The sequence below is a fragment of the Podarcis liolepis genome (genome assembly GCF_965112155.1).
Source record: "Podarcis liolepis genome assembly, chromosome: 8".
Classification (NCBI taxonomy): Eukaryota; Metazoa; Chordata; class Lepidosauria; order Squamata; family Lacertidae; genus Podarcis; species Podarcis liolepis.
In genome coordinates this window covers 25,122,978-25,146,711 of record NC_139560.1, presented here as the reverse complement: position 1 = coordinate 25,146,711, position 23,734 = coordinate 25,122,978, and the positions used below count along the sequence as shown (strand labels likewise).

General features: G+C 42.6%; 1 protein-coding gene across 1 annotated transcript in view; it reads left to right on the top strand.

Moving 5' to 3' along the window:
- The window catches only part of PTDSS1 (phosphatidylserine synthase 1), a 38,222-nt gene that overhangs the window by 9,165 nt on the left and 5,323 nt on the right, over nt 1–23,734 (top strand). The window contains exons 3-12 of the mRNA XM_083517317.1: nt 3,992–4,036; nt 5,533–5,657; nt 7,176–7,334; nt 8,020–8,171; nt 11,096–11,237; nt 12,932–13,044; nt 15,368–15,433; nt 20,013–20,112; nt 20,998–21,066; nt 22,062–22,131. Of these exons, the coding sequence (XP_083373443.1) occupies nt 3,992–4,036; nt 5,533–5,657; nt 7,176–7,334; nt 8,020–8,171; nt 11,096–11,237; nt 12,932–13,044; nt 15,368–15,433; nt 20,013–20,112; nt 20,998–21,066; nt 22,062–22,131 (1,041 nt within the window). The remainder of the gene's footprint in view (nt 1–3,991; nt 4,037–5,532; nt 5,658–7,175; nt 7,335–8,019; nt 8,172–11,095; nt 11,238–12,931; nt 13,045–15,367; nt 15,434–20,012; nt 20,113–20,997; nt 21,067–22,061; nt 22,132–23,734) is intronic.

Here is a 23,734-nt window from a genome sequence, read left to right as displayed (position 1 = left end):
ATAGCAGCCTGTGCTGGGGCCGGGGGAAGCTTGGGCATCCCCCGCCCCAGTCCCGCGCCTGGGGGGAAAATAATTCCCCCCCTTTATTTCCCCCCCCAAAAAACCTAGGTGCGTCCTATGCGCCGGTGCGCCCTATGGGGTGAAAAATACGGTATGTTTAGAATCAGCAAAACAATTGTGTTGTTTCATTTTCTTGTATAGTGTGGGGGTAACTCCTTATGTTGAATCAGGTCAATGGTCCATCTAAATTAATAGCAGCATTTCTCCCAAGATTTCCAACAGAAATCTGCACCCATTGGCACTTTAGCTGGAAATGCCAGGAATTAAAACTGGGACCATTTTATATGCAAAGCATGTACACTACTGTTGAGCTGTGGCAACTTCTGAGTTGAAACTGAAGAGGCTCAAGGCAGCTTCCTGTTAGCCTTGAGACACTAACAGCTTGATTTTTCAATGCTTGCTTACTAAGAAGTGAATCTCGCTATATCCCATGAGGACTGCAGCCTGAGATATTCTCATCAGTTTCCCTTTTCTACTGGACAGTGATTGATCAGCCCTTGCCCCCTCAAGATGCCACTTATTTTAGTGGCAGAAACAAAAAGGGGAGGGGAATAATAAAGTAGACACAGCACTGGGGTGGGCAGAGAGGTTTACACCTCTCTTCCCAACAAAGGACCCTAATGGGGAATGGGGTTGTAAAACACCCCTCCCTGGTTGTTGGATCAATTGTTTGGAGAGCAGGGAGGGAAGGATAGCCTGGATTAGCTGAGCTGGGGCAGAGAACACCTGTGCAAAAGTGTGGGATTGGGCGCACCCCCTTTTGGCCACCTCTGTGTCTGGTATGCAGCCCCAGAAGGTTCTTCAAGTGTAAATGTGACCTTTGGGCCAAATAGAGGTTAGCCACCTCTGGACTAGGCTAACTTGCTATGCAGTTCATCCCACAAGCATGGTATTTTTAAATTTGAGACCTGGGTACACATCAGAAGGTCCATACTGCAACTGTTATCCCTGTTTATCAACACTTGATTAAAAGAGGGTGGTTTGTACCTAGGTAAACTGCTGAGAGAGGAAAGGGAAGTGGCATCCCATAAATCTTGCTTAACTGAAGCCCAGTGCTCATTTTTTCAATACCTTACGCCTGCCCCTCTTACTGGAAACATTAGAGTGATCTCATTGTGTCTGGTATGGGAATAGATAGTAGCCGTAGTCATTATCTGCAGCAGATGGTGACTGGCTTTCTTCCAGTAAAAGCAACTGTGTATAGTAACTGTTTGGTGTGAGTAAAGTTGATTGCGCTCTCTGACCGAAGCTATAGCTGAATTCACTCCTGGGCATTTTTGGCAAGAGGCAGCATACCAGGGAACGCTTGCACAGGGAGATGGAGCTGCTGCTAAGAGGACTTGTTCCCGCTCCTCTGAGACTGGCCCAGTTCCCTTGCCCTGATTGTCAGTACTGCCTTGGTAACCAGGTTACAAGAGAAGCATTTAGCAGCAGCCAGAATACCTTCCCAGTGTGGCGCTGTTGCTGGGGGGTTTCAGAGAAGCATCCACTCCATCATCTGAACTGCTGATTTATCAAACGATGTCTGATACCCTCTAGGAATAATTGGGATTGCACTGGGCTACATTTTTACACAGAGGGCACTGAGCTATAAGTTACAAAGCCAGGCACCTGATAAATGCAGACATAAATAACTCTAATGCAAAGACTGCAAAGTTGAGCAGATGTGTGCCTTCGGACACCTCACGTTAAGCTGCTTTGAGCCATATAATCTGGATTTGTATTTGATCTCAGTAGTGTCTCTAAAAGGTATTGATTTCAGTGGTGTAGCCGAGAGGAACGATTTTCCACCCGAATTCAACCTGTGTGCATGGCACTTGATATCCTTTGGGGTATCTAATGACTGACTTGCTGGAAGTTTTAAGTGGCCTGCCTGGCATGCCCTTCCTCCAGTTTTGCCAGTCACCTAGTTCCTTTTCTACATGAATTCACACTATTTTCATTCAAGCTCCTGTGTACCCTATTTGGAACAAACCGCAGAATAGGAAAACTAGCTTTTTACAAAGTGACTTGAAAGTAAACCTCAGAAACGGAGGAGATAAAATTTGAGGGCTCAGGACAAAAGTACTGTCAGTCTTACAGCACAATCTCAAGTACTTACTCATAAGTAAGTCTCATTGTGTTAACAGGGACTTAACTCCTAAGTAATTGTGTTTAGGTTTGCAGCTTTAAAATAGTACATATATTCTGTGATTGGACCTCCAGGCTTTCATGGGGATCCTAGATTAGTAACCTGCTTTGAACAGTCTTTATCACAATCTTGTGCTACACACGTTTGTTCCTTCTCTCCATTTCTTAGCAGATTCCAGTAATCTTAGTTGGTTGGCTGGTTTCAATAATTCCCTAAAATTTGATAGGTTGATTAAAGTCGTTGCGCTTAGATTTGTTCCAAGCAGTGGGGTTTTCTGGTAAAAAAGGAGACACAGGTACTCCAGTCTTGTTACAAGTGTAATGGGTGCCAGCACAAAATGGCTGCCATGGGCCGCAAAACAAAAAAAGGTGGCAGTACTCCATACTGATGAATATGGTTGCAAAAGGAGAACTAGTTCCAAGGCTTGTTAAACATCTGGAGATACAAAAAGGGGTTCTCCTTGGACAAGCTTTGAGCAAGCAGTTGTAGATGGGGGGCTCCTTATTGAGTGACCCATGGCTTTTAGTTGCTTTCCCTATGGGATGAATTCCTGGTTAGATTCCAGTAAGTCCTTCACCACAAGTTTCAAGATGTTGGAAATAATTGCTTTGGATCCCAAGATGAGTTAACTCAAGGAAGTTCACAGAAGGAAAGTTTCCTGTCTCCTTTTCTCCCCTGCAATCAGCTGCAATCAAGGGAAGCCTCCTTGAACAATGAGGGATGAGGGACAGGGTCTGCTGAGAGAGGTCCGAATTATCCAGACTATGCACAGGTCTGCCCAGTTTGGGGCAATTCTTCCCTCCCCCAAGCAGCTCCCTGCATCGGGAAGACCGGAAGCTTTCGTTCCGCTCTGCGAACTTCATTGAGTTATTGGCTTGGATCCTAAAATAATGGCGCTAAATGCCCCAGTGTTCCTTAAGCAGCCTCCATAGTATATGTAAAAACAGTTTCCTAGATACACTCACATCAGACAAAGAAATGGATCTCCCACTGAAAATGCAGGCAGGCAAGCAGGGGCTAGCTCAGTACTTCATTCCATGGGTCAAAGTAAATGTGGGCCACAGCTGGGGGTGCGACTTGAATGGGAAGGACGCAAAATCTGAACATGGAAAGTACGGTAAATGAAAGGATGGCAACCCCTGGCCACATTCCCAACTCTGGAAATCCTGGCTTTCTTGACAAGGGCCTCTGTAGTGGTGTATATAATGCATCTCTGCGCATAGAGTACACAAAGACATGCAGTGTGTGTATTTGTGTGTGCTTGTACGCACACAGTCCTCACAATATCTCCCTTCCTCCTCGACAGAACCATCACACTCACAAACATTTCACTTGTAAATTCATAATTTTCAGGCCCGCACATTCACTTCTGCCTTTCGCTGTTGCTAATGTATCCCAATTCCCTGATATGCCAGCACTAATGTTCCCACTACCTGGGAATTCCTGGTGGCAAGCATTGATCTTCCTGCAGATCCTCATCTGCTTTTGGGTATGAAGTCGGGCACTTACTTTTCTATTACTGTTTTCACAACATAGAGAGCCTTGTTTTTTTGGATACCATGGTAATTTCTACAGTGTCGCCATCAACAAGTTCTTGAGGATCTGTGTCTTTATCCAGATATTAGTCTCAGTAGTTCCTTTAATGGCTTTTAATAGAAAACTTGATTTGTTATAAAGCTTGCTCAGGACTGATTCTTGGTTGGCATGGTTGCATTTCCTTCAGATTATGTTTAGATGACCTGTTGCAATTCTTTCTGATCCATCAGTTTGCTGTTATTGAAAAACTTTTTTTCTCTACAGGGCCTTTCACTCGCCCACACCCTGCAATATGGCGTATGGTTTTTGGTAAGTTGTTTTTAAAGATGTGCTTTCACGGTATTCCAGAGCATCAAAAAATAGTAATTTATTACCTGAAAATAATACTGTATTTTTCCTGCCATTCTGCTAAAAGTACCCAGGGTGACATACAGCATAATCACAGAACCATATAACTTAATCAGTGAAAAAGGAAGGAAAAGAACTTGCAATGTTAACCAGTTCTTAACACTGAAGAAAAAGCCTAAGAGCAGCAAGAACAAATCATGTTACAGATTAAAACCAGCAGCAGTAGAACGAAGTGGTATGCATTAAATGCCTGTTGCAACAGAAGTGATTTCAGTTTCTGGTGAAAGAGTGAGCGTAACAAATAAATAATTAGGAAAACATTCCCGAGTCAGAGAATCACTACAGAAGGCGGCTCCCATCTCTAGTGCTTACTCACCAAATCTCCTGAGATGGCACTAAGATCAAGCCCTCTGATGTTGATCAGAATTCCTGTGACTGCAAATTTAATTGGTATTGCAAAGGACACTTGGTCATGTAAACTCAGTTTCGACTTAATTGTATCTGCATGCAAATACACTGGAGTTTTGAAAAGGGAAATTGAGAATGGAACAACGGCAGGAGAGCAAGATGCAAATATTCATTGATATCCAATAACTTCTCCGCTTATGGGCGGGGTATAAATAATAATAAATCATCCTCATCCTCATCATCATCATGGCAGTTCCTAGTGCTCTCAAGAATAGGGTGGTTGGAAGGTACAGCAAGCCTCCCTTCTTGCACCAGCTTAATGAACATTTCGCAACCATGTTAATATTTAATGTATGGAAAGATTTGGAGACAGTTCTCAAGTGTTCCAGAATTGCTTTGGAAAATGGGACTCGGCCTCCTAAGGCACTGAGCAGTATTCTCAAAAATGTCACCCTGTACAACTATAATCTGTTGGCATGTGGAGCAGCTGTGGCTATTATGATTACAGCTGAATTTCCAACATGAATAGTTTGGATGCCCTTCAAAAACCTACCCAAGGTTGCATCTGCTTTATGACTGATGGATTAATAAACCTCTTGGCTGCCATGGGATGCTTAAATTCCTCTTTGAGTGTGACCTGCTTAACCATGACGGTGGGGTTAGAATGAAGTAACAACTTATCAAGAACTGCCACATTCTGGAGGGTTGTGAATAAACTATGGTGGATAAGTTCTATGAAGAATCTGGGTTGTACCTCATGGTCCAATACTCATTTGTTTTGCTCCTTTTTCTGTTACATGTGAATGCAACATTTCACATTTTCACACATGTACCTCATGGGGGTGGGGGAGATTTCTAGCCATGTGGAATTGTATGAGAAGAATCTTCCGGAAGCTGCTTAATTATGAATACTTCATTATTATTCTTTTGTTTTGATTTTATTGCTCTAAATTGTTCCACTGGCATTGATATAACATGGTTTGTTTGTGTGATTTTAGCTATTGCTCTTCAAACAAACATTTGGACCTCTGACTTTGGTTTTCCTACAGGTTTGAGTGTTCTCTATTTTCTGTTTCTGGCATTCCTGCTCTTCCTTAACTTTGAGCAGGTGAAATCCGTGATGTACTGGCTCGATCCTAATCTCCGATACGCGACAAGGGAAGCAGACATCATGGTGTGTATTGAGGGTGTTGCAAGAAAATATATTTCTTCCAGAGTGGATCTAGTGCTACCATATTGCTGTGTTAGAATAGCATGCATTATCCCTTTGAGAAGGGATAGGAAATCTCCAATCCTCACTGTAAGAAAGTTCAAATATCATGCAATAATATACTAGTATCATAGAGTTGGAAGGGACCCTAATGTCATCTAGTCCAATCCCCTGCAATGCAAGAATTTCAACACGTCCCCCATCCAGTTTGAAACCATACTGGACTCTGCTTAGCTTTGCAAATGGGCTAGCAGTTTTATTGCTGCACCACTAAAACATACTGGATATGGTTGGGAGGTTGAAGCATCTTCTCTAACAGGAAGTTTAAAGTTTTGTGGCCTTTTTAGCAGGGATGAGGCATATGAGAGGGTGCGTCTTACAGACATTTCTTTCTCCTTGCAAAAGGCATCTCTCTTGGGGAGGAGGACTTCTCCCCGCTTTCCAAATTGTGAGAGAGTCGCAAAGAAATGGCATAACCTGCCTGCCACGTTTTTGCGCAGTGGTGTGAATATTCATTTATGAGTCTCTTCACGGCCTTCTTGGCTGCAGCTTGAGTGCAGTTTTTTGTTTGAAAAACAGCCCTTCTTCCTGAGAACAGTGACATCAATGTGCAGTCCGTTCAATTTGGCTGTGTGACTATGGGTGGTATTGAGCGAAGTCCTACTCTGACCCAATTTAGTCATGTTCATTATTTTCAGAGGGTTTACTTTGAATAAAATTTAGTTGACTATCACTCCATGTCACCAAGGGCAATCAAAACTTGTTCAGACCAAAGGCAGTGTTTCAGGAGTGGGGTATTTATAGGTGTTCTGTATTGCTCCTTGAGTAAATAAAGCATAGCAGGTAAATGCATGCTTATTTGTATAATTTACTTAGGTTGCAGAATTTGCCCCCTTTTTTGGTTAAAACATAGAATATTCCATATCTGGCAGTAATTATCCTTAATGATGTAGAAAACAGAATTTTTATTGTGTTTCATTCAGTCATGTACTGTGATGAGGACCAGTAGAATAATAAAAAGAATTAGGCTGCAATACTATTTAGACTTATCTGGGAGTAAGTCCAGTTGAACTCAGTGGGGATTAATTCTGAGTAAACATGTGCAGAGTTACATTGTTAGCCATTCTCGAAGGATCATCATGTTCTTTATTACAATCCAGCTATATAAAAGCATGCACTTACCTTTGGTTCAGTTGTGTATTTTAATTAATGGATATTTATGTTTTAATGCTTGTGCAATTTGTTTTTATACTGCAGCCTGCATAGAAACTTACTTTGTCATTAAATGGTATATAAACTAATGATAATACAAGGCTAAGCTATAGCGGACCATAAGACGAGTAAATAACATTCTCTGATAGTCTCTGATATTGTAGTCTGCAGTTTTATTTCTTCTGAAAATGTTTCCAGAATAGACTTGTAACTTCTGCTTCTCTCTCTCACACACACACCTACCTTCCCCTTTCTCCAAATCAACAACAGGAATATGCTGTGAACTGCCATGTTATTACTTGGGAGCGAATCCTCAGCCATTTTGACATATTTGCTTTTGGACATTTCTGGGGCTGGGCAATGAAGGCTTTGTTAATCCGTAGCTATGGGCTGTGCTGGACTATTAGCATCACCTGGGAGCTAACCGAGGTAGGTTGGGTCTTCTCAGTGAGGAGTTTTTTATATCCTTGGGGTGGGGAATGACTGATGTGGCTCTCCTAGCAGTTTGTCCACATTGCAAACATAACACAAGTTTATTGTCTGCTCCTTAAATTTGACACATGCTAGATGTGAAGTTTTCCTCTTGCACACAAGTGTCTGGAATGGCCAAATCAGATTTATTTCATGTTTAAGTCAGCCTATCTAAGTAAATTATTTACTTACTGAATTACTTGGAAATATACTGAGTGAATATAGACTTCTGTATTACTATATAGCATGTGCAGCTTGTCTCAGTTATGTTCCCTAAATTAAAACCAGTAGTGTAGTACTTCCTCCTATAATTTGTGTCTCCTGTAATATTAAATCTTCTAGTGAAAAGGCAATATTTGCAGCACTGATTTTACAGTGCAACCCTATGCATGTCTCCTCAGTAAGCTTTTGGAAACACACAGAGGGAAAGTGTAATAATGCTTTCTCAGCAAGAAGTGCCAACTGATCTAGAGCCCTCTGAAGCTGTAGGTTGATAGACTTTGGTCAAATTCACCTGTCATATGAAAAATATTTCCTGTATTTTCAGCACCTGTAACTTCTGTAAAAGTCACATTCTTATGTTAATGCGATACCTTTGTCTGAATGAATTTCTTACCCAGAATCTTTTTGCTGTATTCTGTAGCTGTTCTTCATGCACCTGCTGCCTAATTTTGCTGAATGCTGGTGGGATCAAGTCATTTTGGACATCCTGCTATGTAACGGGGGCGGCATCTGGTTGGGCATGGTAGTTTGTCGTTGGTTGGAGATGAGGACCTATCACTGGGCAAGCTTCAAGTAGGTCTCAAGTACAAGCAAATAACCATTATATTAACGATACTGCAGTATGAAAACTCTGAAATAAAATGTAATGTTTGGTAGATTGTGAATTGTGGAGGTTTTTCCATTGCAGGCTGCTAAAATATATTCATGCCGATAATTCTGAATCCCTAAATTGGAAATGCTAAATATTTACTGGATTGCAACAATTTGTAATACAGGGCTAGCCCAAATCTAAAACCTCATGTTAGATTAAATTTTGTACCCGGGAAATCACAAGGCATGTGGTGCTACAGACCCAGGACTCAGCTACATTGGCATATGCGTTGTACATGCATTCTAACACTGTGACACCAGGTGGCGCTGTGGAGTTCCGTTTTTGCCAACCCGATTCCTCATATAAAGTTTACAATGCGTTTAACTGGAACGCTTCTTTGATGTGTCTGGATCCAGCCCCAGTGTATTAGAGGCAGCATGCGTCTGCATAGCACTTGCTGGGGAAGATGAGTGTGGAGAGTGCTGTTGCATCGCATAGGCCTCTGGTTAGCCACTGTGAGAACAGGAAGCTGGACTAGATGGGCCTTTTGGTCTCATCCGGCAAGGCTGCTTTCATGTTCTATGCTCACTGTCTTGGGTGATTCCTAAATTGGTATCGGTGCTGCGATTTATTTTTAAATCCATTTCCTTGGCAACATTGGCGGATCATGACATTATGAATGTGTTACAATGTTATTTCCATTAATCAGCAAGGGGAGAGTCTGTAATTGTTCAAGGTCCCTTGCGCTCACATTTGATTTCCATCAGCCTCTGATTTTACCTCTAATGGTGCGATCCTGTGTACATTTACCTGGAAATAAGCCTTACTGAACACAGTGGGCGTTACTTCTGTGTAAGCATTTTTAGGATTGCATTGTTACTCGTGTAACCAAAATAACTCTCCAAAGCGACACCCATATAAGTATGGAACATACACCTTACTTCTATTGTCTTACTATATTGATAAAATCCAAGTAAACCTCACCCATGGTTTTTAATAATATATAGTTAATATTTCAGAATTGGAGTGTGAGGGCCAAACTTCTGAACGGTACACCATTTCCTGATAATCCTTTTTATAATGCAGTAGATGAAAACTGTATTTAAAGGCCTCCTATTTCACCCGCTTGTTTTCCTCATGAAACTTTTGCCATGAGCATATTCCTAAAACGATTTTCTTTCTGTAGACCTCTGAGAAAAGAGCCTCCATTCTAAACTTTGATTCTGTACTCCTTAGGAGTGGGGATTAGGAATGTTGTAGCTTTGCACTTAGCCTTTAATCTAAGCTGACCTTTCTGCATGCCTTACATACTTAGCGCTGCTGTTTTTGCTGAAGATAAAGGAAATAAAACCCACTATCATTGCTGACAGTACCGTATTGGCCTGACTATAAGCCGCACCGTTGAAATTCAAGGCTTATTTGCGGGTGCGGCCTGCCTCCTGGCACGACCGGTGCTGGCGCACGGCTCTGAATATAAGCCGCACTTTGACTTTTCAGAGTCGGAATTTGGAAAAAAGGTGTGGCTTATATTCGGGCCAATACGGTAATTAAATCCACTGGGTTTGTTGCTAGAAGCCAGCATTCAAAGAACCCTATGAATGAAAGGAAAGTACCTCTATTCATGCACAGTTAAGTTTCCTGTTCCCCATCCTCTTACTGTTTGCCACACACCATGGCCAATAATGTCCAAAATGTTAAATAAAAGCATAAAGTGAAAGAAAAGTAGGACTGTTTTTTCAGATTCACCTCACTACCTGTGACCCAGATATTGTTGGACTTTGCTGACTGAGTCTGATGGAAGCTGGAGTCCTACAATAGACAGAGGGCCACAGGTACCTCATCCCTAATACAGTGGATGCTTGGGTTGCGAACATGATCCGTGCAGGATGCATCTGCGCATGTGCGGGTTGCGATTTGGCGCTTCTTCTGCACATGCGCGACTGCCACAACCAGGAAGTAACCGGTTCCAGTACTTCTGGATTTCGGTGGTCCGTAACCTAAAAAAACACAACCTGAAGTGGCTGTAACCACTTTATTTATCCAGCTAACAGTTGATTACACAAGAATCTAAATTAATTTGAGGTTTTGATTTTACCAGAACATTGGAAGTCACTTTCTGTGTTACTTCCCGGTTATTATTTTGAAATGAGTACAACATTCTGATTCTTTTTGTTGTTAATTAGATTTGTGTTCAGCGCTAGCTGTGAGGGAGAGATTTACTCTGAGCATCATGGGACATGGGGCAACTCAGGAGGCTGTGAGGGGTGTTTCTAAGCTTCTTAATCTGGTGCTTCTGAGAGCCTTACCCCTTCTTTCACCTCATGGGCTGCTGCCCCAGATGGTCTCCCAACCTTCAGGAGCACTGTAAATACCAAAATAAAATAAAATTGTTCAGCTTGTTCTGGTTAGTAAAATTTGTGGTTTTATGCTTATTTGCCCTTAATTAGAAGCATGATAATTCAATTATTAACATTAAATAGGGAGGTCTTGACTCTCAGATCTTTCAGACACTTTTCCTCAGAGAAGTGTTGGTTTTTTTTTGCTTTTTTGAAAGCTTGGTGTTTTGATAGCATTGGAAATTAAGGGATGTTTCCAACTAAGTTATTCTCCAAGCAGACTCTTAAGTTATCCATGTCCATTAATTTAAATGGGTCTACTCTATGACTAACCCCCAAATTTCAGCTTTGTTGCATTTAAGGAGCAGATCACGCATGTGGAAAAGTTTGCTTTGGGGCAGGTTTCTTCTGTTTGCTTGATTACAATAGGTCTGCTTCTTAAATGCACCTTTCTTGTTACAAACCCCAGTATAATAGAGCTGTGTTATTTTACATCATTTGTTACATAGCAATGCAATGTTGAATTCCTTCTCTTTTTTTTTTTTACTGTTGTCCTTCTCTGCTTTCAGGGACATTCACACCACCACAGGTAAAATCAAGAGAGCTGTGTTACAGTTCACTCCAGCAAGCTGGACCTACGTTCGCTGGTTTGATCCCAAGTCTTCATTTCAAAGAGTGGCTGGAGTATACCTTTTCATGATTATCTGGCAGGTAAAAACAACAACAACAAACCTATTGAAAACAAAGCCCAGGGATTCTCAGCTTGGGTTGACTGGATCAGGCTGTTTCCTTTTTGTGTTAGTTTCACCTGTGTTCATTCACAAATCCATCCCTTCTCCTTTCTGCAGCAATGCGTTGTTGTTTTTTAAAAAAGAAATCCATATGAAAATAGGTATTTGAATTTTTATTTCACCACAATTAGTTTTTATCATTAATTGCACTTATTAATTGCTTACTTATGAAAAATAACTCAAAACGGCTTACAAAAAAGTAGCACATAAAGTAAAAGCAGCATGAAACCTAAGAAGTAAAAGCTAAAAAAAAACAACCTCATGTTTATAAAAAGGCACTGAATGAAGCCAGAAATATTTTTTAAACATTTCCAAATTTTAGCTGTTGACATGCTGGCTTCAGCTTATAGAACTTGGAATCTAACAATATTTGGAGGGTCACAAGTTCCCCATACCTGTGTTAAGACTGTAAGACCAAGACTGGAGAGAACCAAGTAACAAGCCTCCACTCAGCTAAAATAAAAAAGTTCCTTCCAGTAGCACCTTAAAGACCAACTCAGTTAGTTCTTGGTATGAGCTTTCGTGTGCATGCACACTTCTTCAGATACACTGAAACAGAAGTTGCCAGATCCTTCTATATAGTGAGAAGGTGGGGAGGGGTATTACTCAGAAGGGTGGTGGGAATGGGTGATTGGCAGATAGCTGAGATGAGCCTGTTGACGACTCTTAACGCCTTGCCTTTTCCTGCAAGACCTATTGCAGTCGTTAAGAGTCGTCAACAGGCTCATCTCAGCTATCTGCCAATCACCCATTCCCACCACCCTTCTGAGTAATACCCCTCCCCACCTTCTCACTATATAGAAGGATCTGGCAACTTCTGTTTCAGTGTATCTGAAGAAGTGTGCATGCACACGAAAGCTTATACCAAGAACTAACTTAGTTGGTCTTTAAGGTGCTACTGGAAGGAACTTTTTTATTTTGACTATGGCAGACCAACACAGCTACCTATCTGTAACTCCACTCAGCTGTAACGCTCACTGGGGTGACTCTGGATCAGTCACTGTCTCCCAGCCCAATCCATTCCACAGAACTGTTATGGAGATAACATGGGTGGAAAGAACTGTTTGTGCTGCCCTTAGCTTCCTTGAGGGAGTGTAGCATAAAAAATGTTGTAATAAAACTATATGATATTACAAAACTGCCTGGTGCCTGACACAGAAAATCCAGATGTAGTCCTCATGGTGGTAAAAATAAGACAAATCAATTTAATCATTTGCAAGTGTGATACTTTTTATTGGTACTACAAAATCTGCTTCTCGTGCTATATAAAGGTAGGGCCGGATGCAATAAAAGGTTGCTTTTGCAAAGAAAAGTAAATTGACTCCATAGTTGTACACACAGAGAGAAAAACGAAGCAGTATGTTTATCTAGCTCCCAAACACAGGCATTTAAATGTATTGATTACCTTCCCAAAGAATTTAATTATTTTTGTGGAGTTTATAATTTACTGTTCCTAATGAGGACAACAATTCTCCACAGGCCACCAGGAGTGCCATATGTTTATTGTCCTGGAGCAGACCGTAAGCAGTTGCTAAGGAGTTGCATCTGTCTTATTTGTCTAGGATATCAAATGTTCCCAGCTTATTTTCTTCTTTCTGTTTCTTCTTCTTTTAGTTGACTGAGCTGAACACATTTTTCTTGAAACATATCTTTGTTTTCCATGCAAGTCACCCCTTAAGCTGGGGTAGGATCCTCTTCATTGGAATTATCACAGCGCCCACTGTGAGGTACCTTTTGTTCGTTTAATCTTCCTCACTGTAAAATTGCTGGGCAGCAGCCGGGGACCTCGAAAAGCCTAGCTCAGAGATGGGGAGCCAGTGAGGCCCTACAGATGTTGCTCACCAAGCCAGCTGTGGTTGGTCAGAGTTGGAATCCAACAACATCTGGGTGGTCACAGGTTCCTTGCCTTTGCTCCAGCCCATTTACTTTTGGAGATTAAAAAAACCTGGTTTGGACGTAAAGCTAAACCACAATTTAGTGTTACACACATGAGCAGCAACAAGCCTCGTGTTCATGTCTTCCCTCCTGAATGAGAGAGAGATTGGAAACATCTGCCTCTGCTTTTAAACTAACCAGGATGTGCCATTATGTCTAAACCAGGGAACTCTGCTTAGCTTAAAACAAGCCCCTGTTTGATCTTGACATGTGAAAAAGCCTCTCCTCCTTACAGAGAGGAGGAGTTGTGAGCAGGAGCCATTTCCCGCATTGGCAGGGGCCATTGCAGCCCCCTGCCCAGCTGGCCTGGCTGCCGCGCCATGCCCCCAGATAGCCAACCAACCAGGTGGAGGCTTGGGGCGGGGTTTTGCCGCTCAAACGTGGCCGCGGCAGCACCCCTTTAGTTCACTGCTTGGTTCTTGACCTTGCTATGGACCTGTGGTTGGTCGCCTTGGTTGTCCAAGGGGCCTGGTAGGAATTTTTATCCAACTGGCAAATTGGCACCAGCCACTTGGTTTTTCGCCTACCTCGTAGCAAATCGTCACAACTTTTAAGTATTGGTGGTTAGGCATTGGAATATGTTTGTGTATTGGAGGGCAGGGTGTGGCCATCGCCTACCCCTCCACTTTATGGGTATTCCGGTAAAGGAATCCGGCAGTCGTGGATCCTGTCTGACGCCCTTGCTGGTGGCTAGGGCCATGGCACGACCCCCAGTGACATCAGGGGGAGCTTTCAGTTGTATTTGCATCAAGAGGCTCCTCCCATTGGTGGTTAACCCTTGTTAGACTCACCCCTCCCTGAGGGGGTGGAGTCACGCTCTGTTGTTTTATCCAATGCCTAAGCCAATACCTCTCACATGCTGTAATCAATAAAGTTGTGGCCTTTTTTAGCCCATTAACCTAATATACTGTGTCCATGTGTCTTTCTTATTCCCAAGCGGGTGGTGGGTCCTAAAATCACAAACTTGATCTTGACTTGTTTGAAAAAAAGCCATAGCTCAAACTAGCCAGAGTCTGGAAACAGGAAGCAGCGGTTTTGATCTCCTTCTCACAGCTTTGCCAAAGAAGAAGCAGAGAGCACACAAGCCCCAGGCTCACTGCTGCTAAGGTTTAGGGCAACCTTCCTCAACCTGGTGCTCTCTCGGGGATTGGACTCTGAGTTCCATCAGTCTGTCAGAATGGGCAGTGGTCAGAAGTGGTGGCACTTGTAGTCCAAAATCCCTAGAGAGCATCTGGCTAGGGAAACCTGGCTTGGTATGTCCAAAAAGGACCATAGGGCATTCCACCCAATTGCTCACTTAGACACTAATACAATTAAATAACAACAAGCATGTCAGGGAATGTAAAATCACCTGTAAAACAGCAGGTGGAATGACAGCAAGTGTGTTAGGCAAATGTATATTCCAGATGTTCAATAATTCCTCGCCCCCCTGGCTACAAGCTTGAAAAGCTTTTAACACAATTCTGTTTCCCATTCAACAGATTTCCATGCAGTGCAGTTTTTTGTTGGAAGTAAAACACATTTTTATTCAGTGGAGCTTACTCTGGGTAAAGGTGCAAAGGATTACAAGTCTTAGTTCCCATTGTTCAAAAGATCTCTGTCCTGAATCGCTTCTTAATTTCTAGACTCTGATTCCTTCTTTCCTCGGTCAAATCTCACAGGAGCTAAATTTCAAAAGGAAAAAAGTAGGAGAAACAACTTACAATATTAAAATAGAGACGGTTGGCAGAAAATGCAGACATGTCAATCTAAGCTTCGGGCTGTGGCTGCTTTGTGCTCCTTTGTGTGGCTGCATTCAGGCAAACAGACGTTCCACTGACATGCTAGCTGACTTTTCTGCTCACTTTCCCATCCTCAATTGTACATCCCTCTTTATCGCTGACCAAGTTTCAGTCATTGGTTTACAATTGTCACATTCACTTGATCTCCAAGATAGCAGTAGAGAAGTTTGAGGTAGTTCTCAAATATGGCTGAGCCTTTACCATGTTCCAAGTAATTGAGCTGCTTTCTCCAAAAATTGAATATCAGCCCCCTCCCCAGTTGTTTTTGCTAACTATAACCTACATGTGCAACTATCTGTTTCATTGAAATTTTCTCCTCTGTTTTTACTTCCAGGCAATACTATGCTTATCTCACAGACACACAGTGCAAAAGGGTAGGAACTCAGTGCTGGGTGTTTGGGTAAGTTTTTGTTGCTGTTGAAAACATTGAGACTATTGTAGTGTTGACTCAGTGACAAGAACAACTTTGCATCCCAAAAGCTTTTAATTACATGCTCCGTGGGGGTTCAATTTCTATTTATTGGTGTAGTGTGGTGTAGTGGTTAAGAGTGGTAGTCACGTAATCTGGGTAACCGGGTTCGCGTCTCCGCTCCTCCACATGCAGCTGCTGGGTGACCTTGGGCCAGTCACACTTCTTTGAAGTCTCTCAGCCCCACTCACCTCACAGAGTGTTTGTTGTGGGGGAGGAAGGGAAAGGAGAATGTTAGCCGCTTTGAGACTCCTTAAAGGGAGTGAAAGGCGGGATATCAAATCCAAACTCTTCTTCTTCTTCTTCTTCTCTGTGTAACTCAAGGTGGCAGATATAGGGATGCAAGGCAGATTCCTATCCTGGCACCAACCAGGCCAGCTTGACTTCATCCAGGTTGCTGCCCCACAGCTGCATCCCTTGGCAGCTCTGCTAGCACATCATCCACATGTTGGGGGACACAAATGCAGAGAGGAAGGCTGCTAAACGTGTAGAGGCTGTCCCGGGGAACAGGAACCCTGGCCATTCATGCTAGCATTTTAGTAATATTTCAATAAGTATTTAATAGAAAAACATAACGTGACACTGGTGGGGAGGCAGTCTCTCTCAAAGCTCTATAGATATTAAAATTCCCAAAGCCCTAACAGAGATGACCATTCCCAGCACCCTTAAGAAACTACAGTTCCCAGAATTCTATGGGGGAAGTCCTGTGCTTTAAATGTGCCTTAAATGGACAGTGTGCACACAAACTTGGTTGGTTCTGTTTGTGGCACTCTGTAACATGAATTCTTGGGGGGGGGGGAATGGGGCAGAGCATATTGGCGTGTGAAGAAATCTGGTTTGGTATGAACTAGATGACCCCCAGGCTATTTCCAGCTTTCTGTGATCCTCTGGAACCGATTGTTTTCTCTCCTGCACACAACATAAGAGAAAAGGAAACAAATTGGTGTAGAACATCCAAGCCTTTCAAAGGAAGGCTTTCAGCTCATGAGGTTACAAAAATAGCAGCGTTCAGATCAGCATAGTCTGCCCTTGTTAAGAAGGTCACGCTGAGCTAATAGGCCCTGAGGGACTTCTAAACTGCTGCTTTGTGCCCTTGGCAAATTTAAACGGGCTAATTTAATCAGTTGACTTGGCCATGCCTAGGAACATTCCCATGTCATCACTTACTTCATGCCAGATCCATCCTCCAAGTCTCATTCGTAATTTTGCTCCACTTTTGGCAAAGAAGACGATGAAGCCTGCTTTCCTAAGTACTATTTGTTGAACAACACCACTGGCATTAAAATTAAACAGAAAAGGGGAGGCAGGGGTTGCCTTCTACAAAGTTTAGTGGGCTCTCAGAGTGGAGACATCAAATTCTCTTCTGTTTATTTATTTGTTTTACTTCAATAGCTATTTAAACCACCTTTTTAGGGTCATTACCTTTCCAACGCAGTCCAACATAATAACGAAAACCACATTACTAAAATCACATGAAAGAAACAAAGCCAAAATCAGAGCAGCACATAAAACAGTTATTAAAACACAGCACCAAAATAAAAAATCATCCAAACGCTGACCGGAACAGAAAAGTCTTTATTGGCCCCAGACTCTAGGGTATTAAGAGCTATTACCAGCCCCTTACATTGGAGCTGGAAATACACAGGCAGCCAAAGTTACTAGTGCAACATAGGTGCAATGGAAGCGTCCAGCCCCTCGAATTGTTTTTGCTGCTGCGTGTAGCACCACTTGAAACTTCCAGACCGGGTAAAGCAGAAACCCCACATACAGTTGACGCTCAGGTTGCGAACGTGATCTGTGCAGGGTGCACGTTCGCAACCGCAGCGTTCGCAACCCACAGCGGCGCATCTGCGCACACGCGGGTTGCGATTCAGTGTTTATGCGCATGTGCAAAGCGTGATTTGGCGCTTCTGCGCATGCGCGACCCCCAAAACCTGGAAGTAACCCATTCCTGTACTTCCAGGTTTCGGTGGGTCCATAACCTGAAAAAACGCAACCTGAAGCGTCTTTAACCCGAGGTATGACTGTAGAGTGTGTTACAGTAATCCAGACTGCATACAGCTAACGCGCAGGGGACTGACGCAAGGTGCGACTAAGTCAAATGCAGGAAACATCCATTCTGCTGCAAGTGCCTTAGACAAATTCAGAGCTAAGGGCTGAGAACCACCTGTGCTACATAACTTGCTTTTACTTGGCAGTATTCTGTGCTTATTTTGGGCCAGCTTGCTCATTTCTAAGTTGAAAGATAGACTGTAGTATATCTAGACTAAGGTTTGCTTTGTTGTCATTTTAGAATGGAGCCTTATAGTATATTGTTGTAGTTGTACTCTCAGACTTCTGTTGAATTCAGTGGGACCTTCAGGTAGTATATAAGGATTACAGCCATAACTTTTAGAGAAGAAGTGGAAGAAATAACTTGGCACCTGGATTTGGGGGCAAGTCTTCCACCCGTTTCTTTTTTACTTTTAACACCTTCACTGTATGTGCCCCTTGATATGTTAACAGAAGGTTGGTGGGAATGGGACAGAGCCCTACCCCAAAGGTCTAAATTTTGGCATTGGTGTGAGGAAGACAACAAAGGGAGGGGAGGGAATGAAAGCAATTGGCAAAAGTTTTTTTTAAAAAAACCAGACAAGAGGAAAGAGAATGTAAGAAAGGTCTGAATTAAGAGGTCTGTCTTATTTCTAAATAATGGCTGTTGAATTTCTGAAAACATAAAGATGCACAAGTAAGATGCACCCGTAAATACTTGCGCAATGCTTAGTGGAAGTAAATGGGACTAGAGTTCCCATTTTTACTCTTGGCCATAGCTCTTTGATTGCCTGATGCTCTCTGTTACGAAGCAGGGGCAGGGAGTTGGATTTTAATCCTGCATCAGTTCAGATCGTCTCTTGGTTCAAGGAGCTCAAGACACAAATAAATATAATCAGAGACAGTTAATGTAACAGACAACTTACTGGTATCTCACTGGGGTTTTGTTTTTTTAATGTGGTAAACTGAATTTTCATCTATCTGGCGAAAGCTGCTTAGTGTCTTGCCAGAAGGATTAGGCTCCCTTCCTTAAGTGTAATCTTAAACCGTAAGTTAAATGAACTTGCTCATCCAGTGAAATCCTTGTAAAATACACTTAAGGAAGAAAAAGAAAGCTCTTAAGAGAAATAATGGCCAGTATGCATGTATGCACACAGTATGCTTAAAAAGGAAAAAGAGAGAGAAAGAAAGAAATGAAATTCCATAATTTAAATTCTTCATTAAGAAAACCTGGATTTTGAAAACCATATAATCATGCAAATGTCTCCTGTTTTGCATAATTTTATTCTGCCACTTGTACTAGATCATCACAGAGAGAAGCAAGGATCTGTACAAGACCTCCATCACTAGAAACTTTATTCAGATACCCCTCTGGCTTCTGAAATCATCATAAACATGAGAATTAGAAACTTGTTCATTCTTTAAAAAAATTAAAACAAAGTTAGGGAATCTGTGGTCCTCCCGAAGTTGTTGAAGTGTTTATTTGTTTATTTATTGAATTTATATACCGCCCTATACTTGGAGTTCTTCCATCACCCTGACCATTAGCCGTCCTAACTGGAGCCACAGGCTCTCCATCCCTATTATAATGGGGGATAAAAGGTAAAGGGACCCCTGACCGTTAGGTCCAGTCGTGGACGACTCTGGGGTTGCGTGCTCATCTTGCTCTATAGGCTGAGGGAGCCGGCGTTTGTCCGCAGACAGCTTCCGGGTCATGTGGCCAGCATGACTAAGCTACTTCTGGCCAACCAGAGCAGCGCACGGAAACACCATTTACCTTCCCACCGGAGCGGTACCTATTTATCTACTTGCACTTTGACGTGCTTTCGAACTGCTAGGTTGGCAGGAGCAGGGAACGAGCAACGGGAGCTCACCCCGTTTCGGGGATTCGAACCTCCGACCTTCTGATCAGCAAGGCCTAGGCTCTGTGGTTTAGACCACAGCGCCACCCGCATATAATGGGATAGTGCTCTACCACTGAACTGTGATGCCACCAGATACCACTTTTATTGACTGACAGAAGCTAGTCTCTTCCTGTCATGGCATGTTCACACGTTCACAACATACTATTTATGTTGCCACCCGCCTGCTGGTAATACAGAAATGGAGGCATATCATTCTATGTATCATTCTAGCCCATGTACATTTTTTTTACATTTGCATTACAAAGCAGCTCTGACTAAGATATAAAACTGCTCTAAGGGGTTGTTTATTAAGGGGATCAAAATTGTAACAAAAAAATGATAGGGGTTTTTGTTAAAGGGGACGGAGCCTGACCCAAGGTAGAGGATTTATTTTAAAGGCTTTCAAAAGTGAGCTGTTTTATGGATGGCCCTCAAAGCTTATTTAGCCCTCCATAACAAGAGAGCAATTTATAAACCATCTCACAAAATCATGCAAACACCCACACCCCCCAGTGAAGATATTAAAGCATGCTCTTAAATTAAAAAAGCCTGTACATCTTTTATCATTCCCTCAGAGTTATTGGTTTCCTGGAAGCTATTGTGTGCATCAAATTTGGTCAAGACCTCTTCTCCAAAACACAGATATTATATGTTGTGTTTTGGCTCCTTTGTGTGGTAAGTGGCTCTTTATTTTACTCCTTAGGTCTTCCTCTTTGGTACAGCAACCATGTTAGTTGCCATGTCTCTTTGGTCATTGGCTAAATGTAAGCCGGAATCTACCCATTAACACAACTTTGTGACCAGGCTGCAATGTTTAACCTAGATGAATTGCTTAAAAATAATAATTGAAGTGGCGGATTCTTCCACCAAGAAATCTATCCCCGGCTGGTGCTCTGCTGGCGTAGTGAAGCTTCTGCCAAATTCTATAGCCAGGGATGGATCCCCCCCCCAACGCCAATGGTGTGTGGGGCCAGAGGAAAAATGGACAGATCATTCAATGTGAATTTTACCATTACCCAGTAAGCTCTATCCTCTCTATCCTCCATCCAGACAAGAAAAAAAGCATTCACAGATTAGAGTACATATCCCAGCCAGACCAAAACACTGAAGGGTGGTGTACAAAGCAGGACTGGGAAGGGGTGTGTCGCTTGAGGAGAGTCCCAAAGGCCTGGAGTTCCTCCTTTACCTCACAGGCCAGAGATTCCTAATATTTGCTATAACCTCTGAAGCAGCAGGCCTCCGGTGTAGAATTCAACACTAAAATTCATATACATAGTTGTGTTTTGGTTTGTTTTTTTAATTGGGTGATAGCCCTCCCTGTTCATAGTGGTAGTGTAAAATAAAAACATTTGTAGTATAAATAGGTACTTATGTATACACCAGGAAGAGAGGCTCAGTGTTCATCAACATTGTTCACCTCCAGCGATGCATTGTAAGTCATCCTGAGGCAACTTGTTGAAAGATGGGGTGCCATGCCCTGAAATAATAAAGGAATGAATGTAGAAGCTGGTAGGTTTTGACTCTTCTCCCTCCTTTTCATTCCTTTCCCCAATGTTGTAGGCCGTTACTACTTTCCTTTGTTTATATGGAATGGTTTGGTATGCGGACCACTACGGACAGCGAGAAAAGGTAAGGCTTAACTGGGCACAAGGCACATTTTGAAAGACGCTTGTGTGGAAGCCATGTTAAAAGTCTATTTTGCCGAAGCTTGGGGAGGGTAAGGTGTCAAGATTCTAAAATCTGTTCTTGGACATAGAGAAGAAATTACCCCCCCCCCCAAAGCATTTTATTATAAGAGCATTGATTTTGGTTATTTCTAATGGATTGGGTCCGGATTTTGCCTTCTGCAGACTGAAAGAGTCCTTCAGTCTTTAGAAGGCTTTTGGTTCAGTGGACTCAGGATCCTGAACTCAGTGGTCCTTTTGGCGTGATGCAGCGGAGTTCTTGAGCTCTGAATTGTAGACCTAGCCAGTCTTATTACTCTCCCAAAGAATAGTAACTTGATCTTGCAACACCTTCCCTCCTCACTAAACGGGTGCTCTTGCCTCATGATTTCGTGCACCTCAATAAATCCTACGCCACATAGATGTGGGTGCTCTGTTACCAAAAAGGAAGGAAATGATCCCTTCTATCATATGCCTGCTGACATGGTATTGAGCACCATGTAAATGGGGAAAAACATAGCGTTTGTTCATGCGTAAATTTAAGAAGTCCACTCTTTGCAGGAAGACTTGCATTGCTTAAGCAGAAGTCAAACCCAATGAACTCCCTACTGTGTAGTCATCCTGATCATTCCAGTCTTACAGCTGGAAAAGCAATTTTTAAAATTGTCATTGCACCTGGGCGGAAGGGCAGATGGGAATGCCAAGCACAAGGAGGAGGTTTGGGTTACATAACAAAGCGCAGGGGACATGATTAAGCCTTTTACTCTCCCCTCCTAGCTGTTAGACCTGTATAGCCCGGTGTGTACATTAGGAAGAAGGCGCGAGAAAAATGCACTGTGTATAGTGTTTGACCAGTCATCTCTGCAGTTTTCAGAAAGAACGTTCAATAGAGTTTGGAGGCAATAAGCGTAGATGATTGCAAAGGTGGAAACCCCACGATGATCCTCTTTGTCTCCACAGACGCTGTCAGAAAGTGAAGACAGCTCATACATCCCAGATGCTTCCTGGCTTAACTCTAAGTTTACTAGAGGTACTGGTGGTTTGTATGGTACATTCTGTCCCAGCCAAATAGTCCTTGGAGATATATGGGTGTGGGTGTCCCCCCCCTCTCTCTCACTCACACACACACACACACACACACACACACAGACATACAAACATCTCCCTCCCCACCCACCCTAATCGTTTCCTTTTCAGCAGCTTTCTTGGCTGAATTCCCAAGTTGGTTTTTTAATGGCCCTCAGATAGATAGAGAGATAGATAGATAGATAGATAGATAGATAGATAGATAGATAGATTTAGTTTAATAGACCACCTTTCATCAGCATGCCAGTACACAATAAAGATGATGCCTAGGATAATGGGCACCCCAAGTGGCGTGAAGCAGCAACTGGGCTTCGCAGGTCTATCATTAGCCTTAAGATTCCAGGGCACAGTTCTAGGGCACTGAAGATTCTGGGGCACTCAGTGCTTTTTGTAGCCTTCTCCCTGGTTCTAGGGTAAGTAGGTGGCCTTTCCAGCTGTGACGGGAGGCTTCACCACAGCAAGGTCAGGCCTCGTCACCATGGCGCCACTGATGACTGTGGCAGCGAGGGAGGGGTCACGCGCCAGAGATGCTCTGAGGGCGTCCGCCCTTATACTAACGCCGGCACTTAAAAGCCACATCAAAGACACGCAGGCAAAGGATCGTGAACGATGGCCTTGTGTTTAACATTAGAAATAATTCACGCTGGAAACGGTGGCTTGAAAGAGAATAGATGAACAAAGTGAACATCGCACTTGCCTTGAGTCTTGCCTTAATGCCTGCTTATGCATTGAGGCTTGCTCTCTCTTCTGAATCAGAGGGATGGAGTACCTGTGGCGCTCCACTTGTTGGACGGCTCCAGCCATTGTGGTCCACAGTGTGGGACAATGAAAGTTGTAGTCTTCGGAGGGCTCACACGATCCCCATCCCAGCTGTACTGTTAAATTGGCTGGGATGGAAGGAGCTACTTCAGATGCTCTACAACGTTCATGCCCAATGGAAGTTTGTCTTCCTTCTTTGAAGAAATGCGCCCTCATCCCATTTTGTGAGTTGGGATGCTACAGGGTAGGGCTGCCATTTGAGAAACCCAAGTTCAAGCCCTCTTTGGCGTGCAGATCCATTTGTCTGGTTCCTTGCATCTAGGCCCCTCCGTCCTTATGTCAATATGGAGTGGGGGATGAAATAAAATTACTGTTAAGCATTTTAATAGCCCAGACTTTATATAGCAGTTGTTCTTTGTCGTGAATTGAAATTTTATTGTAAATGAAACACTTGTTTCTAAATACATACAAAGAGAGAACATTTATTAACACAGATTTTTCCTTCTGATTTTCAACAAACTTTTTAAAGCTCTTTGTAATCTTTTTTATATACACGTGTTTCTTCTACGTTATATGAAAACACATTTTTCTGTAATATGATCTCTTAATACAATTTCCTAGCAATTCCTTTCCCCCATCTTTTAAAAACTTTCTTGAAATCTATAAAATTCTAAACAAAATAAACTTTTCTCACAAAATATGGCAGTGCTGAAAACATTTTTTCTTTCTTTATATTTTTCAGCTTTAGTGGCATATTCCATTTTGGCAAGTGGTTATATAAATTAATA